This window comes from Arctopsyche grandis, chromosome 1 (genome assembly GCF_051622035.1).
Source record: "Arctopsyche grandis isolate Sample6627 chromosome 1, ASM5162203v2, whole genome shotgun sequence".
Lineage (NCBI taxonomy): Eukaryota > Metazoa > Arthropoda > Insecta > Trichoptera > Hydropsychidae > Arctopsyche > Arctopsyche grandis.
Window position 1 is genome coordinate 17,806,222 of NC_135355.1, and position 13,323 is coordinate 17,819,544.

A 13,323-nucleotide genomic window follows, 5' to 3' on the forward strand; every position below is an offset into this window, starting at 1 on the left:
GATAATATTGTATTTAAGCGATTCTACCCATTTCTACTGTGTATGTAGTGTCGTTGCTGTTTTCTCGCTTCAAACACGGCAAAAATGTTTGTACATCTGTCGTTTTTTTACAAGTGTCACGAAGCACGATGTTGAAACTTATAAAAAAAGGTGAAATAGCATATAAAATTATATTATTTTTCTTATTGCTAATGTATTCATCCATGGGTAAACACTGACAAGTGATACGGTTGTATTTTTAAACATTCGCAACAATCATTATTTATATAATATGTCAAATAATTAACTTAATCTGTATTGCTAAGTGCTAAATATTCTCATTATTTTAAAGCAATTGTGACATCTGTATAAATTTAAATTTTATACATATCTTGGAAATTTAGCAAATGTATTGCCTAGGTATGTGTACTCCGGTAATTATGACAATAAACATATGTACAATATGTACATACATATGTATGTATCATCATCATCACCTACAGCCATTAATCATCCACTGCTGGATTAAGGCCTCTCCAACACGCTTCCACTCGTCTCTGTTTTGCGCAACTTTCATCCACCTCACCCCACACATTTTCCTAATTTCGTCCACCCATCTTCCCTTCGGTCTTCATTTTACCCTTTTGCATTCTCTCGGGTATCATTCAAGCACTTCTTTTGTCCATCTTTCATCCATTCTTCTAGCCACATGGCCCGCCCATTGCCATTTCAATCTCTTTACTCTATCCACTATGTCCACTACTCTTGTCATACTTCTCACCTACGTGTTCCGCATCCTGTCTTTCCTCATTATACCAAGGATACAGCGCTCCATACTTATTTGAGTGCATTGGACTTCGTGTAGCAGCTTGGTGTTCAGTGTCCAAGTTTCACATCCATACGTCATCACTGGCAAAACTCATTGATCCAAGATCTTTTTCTTCGGGCAGAGTGCATTTTTGATTTAAAAACAACATTCATTCGTCCAAATGCACTCCATCCTAATTTCATACGTCTCTTTATCTCTTCATCTCATTTATCTCGTAGTCGACGAAACCTAGGCACAATGGTCGTTGATATTCGATTAGTTCGCTGACTACTTGGAGATGGTCCATTGTGCTGAAATTTGCACTAAGCCCTGCCTGCTCTATAGGTTGGTTTCCATCGAGGATATTCTTCAACCTTTCTGTGATAATCTTTATAAACCGCTGACAGTAGACTGATAGGTTGATAGTTCTTGATGTCATTATTATCTCCTTTTTTGTGGATTAAAATTATCGTTGCGTTGTTCCATTCTTCTGATATGTTTTGTTTCTGAATGCATTTGCTGAAAAGCCTAGTTAATATATTATTTAAGGGGGAGCCGCCACATTTAAGTAAGTCAATGAGAATATTATCTTCTCGTGGGGTTTTACCGTTCTTTGCAGTTTTAAGCGCAGCCTCTACTTCGCTGGGCAATACTGCAGGAACCTTTTGGCCGTATGTCGTTTTCACAGCGGAAAATTTTCTGTCGTTGTTCGTGTATAACTTTGAATAGAACGTTTAAACTGTCTATAATCTCTTCTCTATTTATAATTATTTCTCCTCTCTCTGATCTGATTGCGATCATCTGGTGTTTGCCTAATAAAATATACTGTTTGCACTTTTTCAGGCTACGGTTGTTCTTAATAGTATTTTCGATTAGCTTACTGTCAAAATCCCTGACATCCCTCGCTATTCTTTTTTTAATTTCTTTATTTACCAGATCATAGTCTTGCTTATTAATGTCTCTTTCTAAATTCCTTTTATGCTTAACTATGTTTTGTTTCCGCTGAAATTTTGCTTAGCTTGATCTATTTCCTGAATCCACCTAATATCTTACCTATTGAGGTTAGAGCCGAGCTAATGATAGTGTTCACTTCCTCGATGTCTGCTTCTAGATTTAGTTTCTCGTATCTATTTCCAAGTTCAAGTTCAAATTCCTTTTTCCTAGACCTTGGTTGAGCGAAATCTAGAGTGTTACGGCATCCTTTTATTAATTTTCTACGTTCGCCATTTATATTAATGGCCATCCTGGCCCTGACTAATCTATGGTCACTGCCTATATCTATTTTGTTCAAAACACTAACGTCTTAACTGAGTGCAGGGTATTTGTTAGGATGAAATCGATTTCGTTTCTGTCTCCTTTGGGACTCTCTCAAGTCCACTTATTGTTTATTTTTCCTGAAAAATGAATTAGTGATAAAGATCCTGTTGAGTTCTGCGAATTCTATGAGGCGATCGCCTCTTTCGTTTCTTTGGTCGGTACCAAAATTGCCTACTGCTCCCTGAATTTGTCTTTTGTCCTATTTTTGCGTTAAAGTCGCCCATAATTATTTCAAAGTGATAACGGCTTCTATCGTATGCACCCTACAGTTTTTCGGAGAAGCCTTCTATTTTCTCGTCTGAGTGGCTAGATGTGGGGTCGTAAACTTAGAAAATTTGACAGGTGTACCTATTCGAAATTTTTAATACTACATAGCATATACATACGTTCCGATATGTCGCTCATTTCTATAATATTTCTTTCTATTTTCTTATTGATCAGACACCCTACTCCTCCTATTCTACCATTTGGTAGCCCTCTCCAGTAGAGACAGTTACCACTTTTTAAGATTATTTGGTTTTGCTGTTTCCGTCTAACTTTACTAAATCCTACTACATCCCATTTGATATTTTCTAAATCATTCTCTAATGCAAGCATACTTCCTTCACTCGATAACGTTCTTACATTGTACGTAGCTAAATACAGGTTTCAATTAGCTAAGCTATCATCCATCTTCATTCTTAACTTGTTGGAGGCTTGGATAATGATACTACTCCAGTAATAACCCATTCCATGTTCAGAGTAGTTTTAGGACGGTGCTTTTGGGGATTTGGGTCCTGGCAGGAGATGGGCCATACCGTCCATAGGCCTTTCTCTGGATTCAGATAGGTCGGTTGTTCATCCTAGGTATCGCTTGGATCACTTATGAATTATGACATGCCATTTAATAGGGTTACTTTGTAAGTGATAGTTGTTAGTTATGATATAAATAGATTAACAATTGTTCTACTACTTTTTCAGATCTTTAACGTGAAAAGCCTCTTTAAGACAGCGGATTTATATATGTGAATGTGATTTTCAATTCAATATTTTTAATAATAAAATATAATAAAGAGTATAAAATTTCAAGAGTTAATTTAATTTAAATTAAATATGAAAGACTATAAAATAGTTGGGAAACAGGGATCATGTGTACTATTACACGAAGTTCGTTAAAAATGGTTTAGGGACAATAAAGTACTAGATTTATGGCTCTTTTTTGCTTCTGGACTGTTTACAAACATAGAAGTAGAATGCATAGAATCGCTCTCAGCCTCCAAAAATGTTGACAAAAAAGTTTGTCAGCTGTTTGCTCAGTTGTTTCTATCTTTCCGTCTCTCTCAGTTGTTTCGCCGTTTCTCTCAGCCGTCTCTCTCTTCGATGGCTCGCTTTTAGACGATACTTTTGTTAGCAATGACTATGCATTCTACTTCTATGTTTACGAATGTAAAATTCAATTTTTGCCTTCACCCAGACCTTTTTAGTTTATTTTTTTTTATTTTGGGGTTGGAGTACTCAGGTCAGATATGTATGTAACACTCGACACGACACAACACAGAGATGATTATAAAACTTTTACAAATTCACTAACATAAAAATGCTTTTAACGACCGATCTGTTGTTTATTTATACACTTAAATTACACAATAATAAAATATATGAGTGACTGGGTTAATTTTTAGAGCTAAATTCGTGCGAAATTTGAGATCAATATAATATTCAGAGAAGAGGTAGAGATAACACATCCGCAAAAGCATTTGTAAAAATCAACATGCATTTCTGTCCAAAAGATCTGTTCAAACTAACTTAGTTTCTTATGTATCTACTATCAGTAGTGAAATAGATAAAGGTCTAGAAATGCACGCCATTTATACGGATTTTAAAGGTGCTTTTGATAAAAATCGATCACAATATACTTATTAACTAATTAGATTTGGTTGGTATAAAAGGATATCTTCTAAATTGGCTTAAATCCTACATTGGTAATAGGTCGTAAATAGTAATGACCAACGGCTATAAATCACACACTTATTATGCTACCTCTGGTGTACCGCAAGGATCCATTGTTGGTGAGCCTTTTTAAATAAAATAAAATAAAAATAACACGTCTACTCAATTATACATAAACTTATTCATTGAATGCCAGAATGCTGTATAACTGCAGTGCACTAAAAATAAGTTTGGAACGCTGTATGCTTAGCATAACGAGGAGAGATAAAAAAATGGAATACGTGGGTTAGAAGAATGACAAAGGTGATTGATGTAATGGTGAGAGGAAATAAATTAAATTCGCAATGGACGAATCATTTACCATATAAGAACGAACGATAGATGGACAAAATAAGTGCTCGATCGGTACCCAAGAGAATGTAAAAGGGTGCAAGGAAGGGCATGGGGGATTTGGGTGGACGAAATCAGAAAAATGTGTGGGATTAGATGAATTAGAGTTACTGTATTATTATCAAATAAAATGACTCAAAACAGAGACGAATGGAAGCGCGTTGGAAAGGCTAACATTGGTTTTTTTTTTTTTTTACCACATACCAATCCAAAAAAAAGTTTTCTCCTCCCAAAAGGACCCCCTAGAGCTATACATAAAATAACAAAAACCGTTTGGTTTCAAATTTTTATTTTTTGATTTTGATTTCCCAATTTTCGAAGTGAAACAAACTTCTATGAACGCGATTCATTGTGAAAGCGTTACTGTAACTGTCAGATTCAAGCGCTATAAAAAGCGCCAGCGTGAGAAAAACACAACATTGTCAAAGTTTCATGAGTTTCACACCTCTACGTTCTTATTAAAGTTTCAATTCTACCGTGCCATTTATCTATTTATCCTATCTGACCGTCTAAATTCAAAATAAGAACACAAAAGTCTTCTGTATCGCCTACTGCTAAACTAATGTTAAACGGTCCTTCGTTTATGAGAAATTCTTACCACTCAATTTTATTTGATGACTTCATGATTTCAATGTCTTCCACAAATCCCACAACGAAATGTGACGGAGCACTATAGTAGTAGTATATATAACCAGAGATCGGCGGACAAGTTGCTTTTGCCCACAAAAAATGTTTCACTATTGTCAATGACTATTGTCCTACAAAACAAGAGAGAAAAAAAGTTGATTATTGCTCTCTTGTCGTAGTAATTGACAATAGGAACCTTTTTTGTGGGTAAACGCAACTTGGCCGCGGATCTCTGGATATATGTATGTATGTATGTAACACAGCGTTGGCCCTCAGACCAAGCCCTTTATTATATTTAGATTATTGAAACAATTTTGAAATTCAACAGGCTTATTTATATACCTACATACATACTTAAATTGCAATGAATGTTTGTTAATTACTAATTTTTAGTACTAAAATAATAGAAACAATTCTCAAAAAAATTCACTTTTTTATGATTTTTTTGTGATAAATTAGTAATTTACGAGTAAAAGACATACATTTAGTCTATTGACAGCTAGGTACACATGTACATTAATAGATTCATGTATCCAGCAGCGTGTGCTTCTCGTCTCATTAGTGCAAATTCAATTTTCGAATTGCACAATACAAATTGATAATTTTGAGTGAATTAAAATATTGTTTGTACATTTTATTTTACATGTGCTAATAATATTAATATTATACAATATTTCCTATAGAGCTAATCCATGGAGTTTTCATATGCCTCACATTTATATACATACTAGTGTAGGGCCCGTTGATTTCAACGGGTGGTTTCGAAAAGAAATTGAAACTCGAATAAAAATAAAGTTAAAGATATGGAATCGACTGGTTTCGGAAAGACAAAGGCACAAAAAAATGAAAATTATGAAAAAAAATTAAAAATATGAAAATAATGAAAAATATGAAAAAAATGAAAAAAAACTGAAAAAAGCTGAAAAAACTGAAAATAATGAAAAATATGAAAAAAATTAAAAATATGAAAAAAATGAAAAAAAAAATTGTTCCCCATACTGGTTGTTTTTGTTCCCATATTTGTTCCCCATCCCATCATAAGAAATCGGAAATCGATTCAAACGAAAGTCGATTGTCGATGAAAGCCGAAGATACGCGAATGATTGGTTCCCCATACTTCTACAGGATAATCGAATATTAAGTAATTTTAGAGCGTTTTTTCTGTCGAGGCTGTAGTCTAATGGCTAGCGACCTGTTCTGGGCGAGGGGGCCTTAGTTCGATTCCGTGATTTGGAATTAATTTTATTTTTCAAATATCGCTAAAATATAAATTAATTTCAATAATTTCAATTAAAAATATATATTTAATTGTTTTATATGAAAAGAAAAAAAAATGGTTCAAAACCTCGCTAAATGAAATTATTAAAATTACGTATTTTTATATGGCGAGAAGGAATATTTCAATTAATGTTTAAAAAAAAAAGGCGAAATGAAAAATTGGATTTGGCGTGATGTCCGAGACCATTAGCTCAATTAGACCCATATTCAGGCTATTTGGGGTGATCGGTTCGAGTCGCGACAAAGTCGTCTCGTCGAAAAATGAATTAATCGATTTTTATCGATTCGTTCATTATGTTCGGCGAGAGTTAGGACACACACACACACACACACACACACACACACACACGCGCCCACACACACACACACACACACACACACACACACGCACGCACGCACACACGCACACACACACACACGCACACACACGCACGCACACACACACACGCGCACACACGCACACACACACACACACACACACACACACACACACACACAGATTACCGTCTTTATATATATGATATGATATTCCAAACGCTTTTATATAATATTTATGAACTTTTATATTTGAAAAAAAATTAATATATATATATATACATATATATTTATATACTGCACAATCTTGCATTCTTTGTTTAATAAAAAGTGAACTTTCGACTACATTTTAAAGCAGTTATTCATAGTTTTCGAATAGCATCATACACTTCAAATTAAGAGTATTTCAATTTTTAAAACAGCATCCAAGAACAGTTGGAAAATACACTATGGTACATACCTACACATATTTGAACATATGTATGTACACAGTTAAATCGAAATCGTGCAAAACTATCAAAGCGATGAATAAACACTATGTATAGGTATATAGTGCGTAACTGAATTTATTGTATTAATGATCGAACAATTTATGGTAACCGAGTCGACTGTTCTCACGCTCTAAAGCACTTTAATGCACTTTAATGCAGAATAGTGCAACTGGAGTTCTTGTTACAAAACTGAAATGCACGACTTCAACTATCTTATCTGAGATCAAGATGACCAATTCCTCTTGCATTATAACGATTTTTAGATGCAATATAAATTCATACATGCTTAGATTTAAAGTACATATATCTACATTTTTGGTATTTACACGTTTGCTTGGTAATTAAAATGTTAACTTTAACATATGTACATCTGTACATAATACAGCGTCTCAGAAAAAGAAAATATTTGAAATAATACAAATTATGTACATATTACATTTACATATTTTCATTTCCAAACCAAACCACATATTTATAGCATTATTTTATACATATTTATACATATACATACATATATGTGCTACTGAGCAAATAATTTCAAAAATTGTTACTATATTAGGTGTAGTGAATAATAGGCATTTAAATTTAATTCACATTAAAGAAATTTCAATTTAATTCGCACTATACGAATTGCTAAATACATGCACATACGCGGTGGTATTGCTAATAATTTTATCTCGGAAGGGATAATGTTTTATTTTTTCTTTTTGAGTTGTAATGTAAATAAATAATAAAAAGCTTGTAAAAATATATATAGCTACTAGTAATCAAAATATTAACTATTATTTGATTTATTAAATCTTATCAGAAAAAAAAAAACTGACCTCAATTAAAATTGATATTTTAAAATATTTTTGGAATTGTTCTATTACATGTAGTATATCTGTTACAGCCGAATACATACCTATACTACCTATAGTTAGTACATACACGAACCAATCTGACCAGTTACAAAAGACACAAAAGAACAAATTGACAAACGAACTACATAGTATGTTCATTCTTAAGCTATAAGGCATAAATTTAAGTGTCTTCAATCGTTTGTCCCATCCTCTATGTGCATACATATGTATTTATGCTAACCCTGGGTAACAATATTTTGAAAATAGCGGAAATTCTGAAAAATTTGCAACGTTGTAATGTGGTTCCATAGGATTTCCCTTTTAAATACTTGACATCTTAAAGATTTTGACTACTTAAATGTTTTGACAGCTAAACGTTTTATGTTGCGCGTGCTTTTAGCACTTACTACATATGTAAACTAAAATCAATAATTCGTGTATTAACAAACTAGTAGTATCTTCATGAACCTACAGGAGTGAACACTTGGACTGTGGCATGAAAAAAATGAAAATAAAATCTTTTAATCTGTATTCTGAGATATAGATATTTATATTATTATATTACTAGTGTTGTACCCAATGACATATCATCGCATGAGTTCGATCCCCCACGTGTCCAATTTTTTTCGAATACCTTTTAAATACATTTAATTTAATATTTATATGTAATTATTTAATATGAAAAAAAATGGTAAAAATACCTACCTATCTACATATAAACAATATAAAACACCGATAGAAAAATTAATTAATTAAATAAATTGTTACTATATTAGATGGCGGTATATTATTTTTAAATTATTTCGGTCTATTTTCCCAGTGGAAACATTCGCATCGAACATTACATATAGAACTTTTTTTCTTTTGCTATTATTTGTTTTACATTCGTACGTCGTTTTATTCGAAGCGGTCTAGCTTATGTACACATGTACGTATGTATGTCGAATCGAAACGACTATTATAGTACGGCGAGCGTTATCTCAGACACACAGACATACAGACGGAATAGTGAAATTATATATATGATATTTATATTTATATTATTACATTTTTTATATATTATTATTGGACATAGATATTATATTATTATTACGATTTATTTACATATATAGTTTATTAGAGACTTTTAGTACTTTTAATTTAATCACAATATTTGAACTGGCAATTTTTGATAATATCGTACACAAGAACAAATTTGAATAAAAATACGACAAAGAACTTCAACTAAACAAATTAAATGAACAGCAGAAATTATTTTTTGGGTCATTGTTGTTTTTGTGTGCATTTTGAAATATGTATAAAAATTTACGTTTTCCTATTCAATAACAAGAAACGTCGGCTATTCTCATTTAATCTATTACGATACATAACGATAACAACGTCAACGATAGTTGGGCGAATGTTTTCCAATTGAATACATCCAATATTAAAATTTTCACGAGTGGGTGTTGTCGAACGTTCTAATAAATATTTGTATAAAAGTTAACTCACCCATTTTAACTATTAGTATTTTATATTCTTACTATGAATATCTGAAATTGATTATATTATACATTATTTATAAGTGTAAAAGTTTCATTTCACCTAGCTCACATACCTTAAGCATTGGTTTTACTCGTTTCTAGCATTAGTAGATGGACGGGAAGCAAAATGTGGTCCAAATCGGAATTGTTGCGTAACACGGAGAGCAGATATCGTAACCAAAGTTATACAACGAGGAAATTATGGCGTCCCGTTAGAAAATGGTACATAAATCTCGATGCCGCGACAGACTTATTCATGAAATGCAATCAGTTGTACCCAATCCAATTGCGAAACTCCATGGCATTGTATAATCCAATGTTTTAAAATTGGTGAATTCCTAAAAATACACCAATGAAATTACACTACTAAAATGAAAAATCGATTGAATATGATACAACTTTTTTAACGTATCATTCGGTGTCTTTTGTCTAAAACATTGAACTGCTGAGACGCTCGCCATCTATCGACGTTCAATTACGCGACCCGATTACAACGCCAAAACAAAGATAAGATTATAGTTTATCACTTATACCTTAAATTTAATAAATAACTATTTAAAATGCCGTGAATTATGAAACCGATAAAATTACACATGGACCACGACATGCAATTATGTATTATTTACCATTTTTTTAATTTATCATTTTAGACTAAAGAAAATTAACAATTACAAATTTTCGCTAAGCGTGGCTATACATATATGTATGTATGTACATATGTACATATATATACATATGTACAATGTACGAAATGCATTATTGATCGATTGACATGAATGCAAAATAGGGCACAGCATATAATATGGCTAAATGTGCAATGTCGCGTTTTATAATTCTAAGTACCTATAGACTATTTATGTATACATACATAAATATATGTATGTATACATATATGTACTTTTCCGATTATTTTTATAACTAATTGCTGTAATCGAAATTTATCAATAATTTCGTAATGATAATAGATCAGTCAATTAATCGGGTAATACGGAAGTAGATAAAAAAAAAACGTTTTAGAACAAATTCCATAACGTATAATAAAAGTTATTACAAGATGTACTAGCATACATGTAGGTATATAATACACCAAGGCAAAATATATGTACATAATATGTATGAGTGAGGCTAGGGCCTCTCAAAATTAAAGAAGAAATAGAAAAACACTGAAAATATTTAGTAAAGTTGGCATTTTTTTTATTCAGGGTATTTTGATGCCTGTTGGTTATTTACATATCTGTAAATGACACATTTTGCCATTCCTACTGTGGTTTGTTTAATATTTTCTGCACATATTGTTCGTTGAGAAAAAAAGTACATACATACATACATGTCGAGATATTATGATGCAGTATTATCGTCTTATATGTAACATGTCAAAACAATTTTAATTGATGTGTATAAATGACAATTCAGAATAAAATGAAAAGGGAAGATGTGGAGAATGGTTTAATATTTATTTAAAAAAAACACACACAAACACTTTTATTTAAAATATTCGGACGTTTTTTTAAAGCGATATTAAGTGATCAGCCAACCGGAAGTAAAACTTTTGTGTTACGGAAAATCCGAAATGTATGGGTTTCCTTGCGTTAGCGTTGAAACGTGTTTCGAGTACTTTCTCACAACTACTGTGTGTATATCACTAAACAAATTTCGTTCTTAATAATACTTATATTCCTCAAATATATACATGAATATAGTCATGGTTTGGACGCATTCTATTTTTTGTAATGTTACGAGATTGAAAAGAATTTATTTTTAGACTTTTATCCAAATGACAGATTATTTAAAGCGGTAAAAAATTAAAGGGCCTAAAATTGAAACCCTAAACGGAGAATATTAAAAGTTAATATTTGTCGTTGTCGATACATCTGCGTCACATTTCCGTGTACAGATTAAATTCGAAAAATGATCCGAACATATAACTGGGGTTTCTGACCCGGGTCGACCTGGAACAGAGATTCCCGGGAATTCACGAGATTTTTTTTATGTATCGTGTCCCGGGAATGTGTATCTCGAATCCCGGGAATTAAGACGTTCTTTAAATGTTGTAATAAATGCAAACGTACATATATCCTACTGTCAGGGATGGATTTAGTTGTTGTGAGGCCCTAAGCTATTTTACATGTGAGGTCCCCTAAACTCAAAACGATACATACATATCTAAAATAAAAATGAAAAATCGGTTCACACATACTCTTTTTTTATAAGGAAAACGTACAAATGGATAAATTTTGGTATGGCTGCATTTTTTGTTTTTATAGTACTCTTAAACTAAATGATAAAACGTTTTTCGTGATTAGATCAAAATTATGAAAATGGATTTTGATATTAAAGGTCACATGTAATATTCGGAATCATCATAAAGGTCTGACCGCACTATACGACAACCGAGCGATCCGACACTTCACAACAGTGTGCGACAATATTAGGTAAGCCGCACTTGAACGACAGATTATGTCAATCATTCGTTCGATACCTCGGAGCAAAATGGACGAAACGAAGAACAATCGAGAAAACCCAAAAGATTATGGATACATGCTATTTCAAAGTCACGTTATGAAGAATGAGAACAATTGTCGCAAGGCAACCCTCCACTCAACGACACCTTGCGTAAAAGTTGGTCGAAAAGTCAACTTTGACGCAAGGTGTCGTTCTACGTCATGCGACTGTCGCGCAGTGCGATATGTCTCATACAATTTCATACAAACAATATTTGGTCGCGTACTGTTGTGAAGTGAAGGATCGTTCGGTTGTCGTATAGTGCGGTCAGACCTTAAAACTTCAATGAGTTGCAATCATAATAAATTTTTAAAGAATGCATTTCCCATGGTTGAATTTGAATTGTTAAGTGCCGAATTTGAATTGTAAAGTGCCGAATTTGATTTGTAAAATGTTGATTTAGATTTGTAAAATGTTGAATTTGGAGTGGTACAATATTACAATACTTATGTCCAAATTATTATTTTTAATGAAAATATACATATTTTTAAACATTTTCCACAAAAATTCTTATCATGTTTAATGAGTCAACTCGCGACGGTGAAGGTATTTGTGTTTTTTTTCAATATTTATAATATTTTAAAATTAAAGTTACTTAGAAGGTTGATTAAATTAAAAAAAAAAATTGCTTTTTACCCATCGATAATTGAAGTAATTGCGATTATGTTTATACTTCTGGTGATCAAAATTTATTTTTCTTTGAATATTTATTCACTTTATATTAAGTTTGGAGGCTCCTGAATCCCGATGGAAATCTCAAACTGCTGAGTATTTTAAATTGTGGCTTGGCATTTAGATTGTGAGCATTACATTTTAACAACAATGAAGAAGATGAAACTACGTAGTTTTGGAAAAATACATTTATTAATAGACTTATTTTGTTTATTTTATATTGTTGCAAGATACATATATTGGAGCGTCTAAACACACCTTTACATAACTCGAAATCCTCAGCGGTAGTTATCCATGGAAATGATCTAGGGTTTGTTTAGATTAGCTACAATTTTTATACCTGCTTTCTATTGGATTCCTAAATAATTCTAGTTGGAAATGTAGGCGAAAATTTCATCGTGGCGGGCTTTCAACAGAAAAGACTTCAGCACTCAAAGGGTTGACTTACATATGAAAATGTATTCCATGTTTTTTATTGTGTGTTTTTGAATGCATTATACAATTTTTAACGATGCACTTCCCCATCTTGCGAGTAATATGAACAAACAGAGAAATGTTTAGCAGGGTTCCAGTGGCGTAACTAGAAAAATTGGGCCTACATGTTAGAAAAAGCCCCCTTTAGTATTTTTGTTATTAAAATTAAATTGGTA

General features: G+C 32.4%; 1 protein-coding gene across 1 annotated transcript in view; it reads left to right on the forward strand.

Annotated features, from left to right (window-relative positions):
- The window catches only part of LOC143911881 (uncharacterized), a 25,265-nt gene continuing 11,942 nt past the window's right edge, over positions 1–13,323 (forward strand). Inside the window, exon 1 of the mRNA XM_077430972.1 lies at positions 1–150. Within this exon, the coding sequence (XP_077287098.1) occupies positions 129–150 (22 nt within the window). The 5' untranslated portion in view covers positions 1–128. The remainder of the gene's footprint in view (positions 151–13,323) is intronic.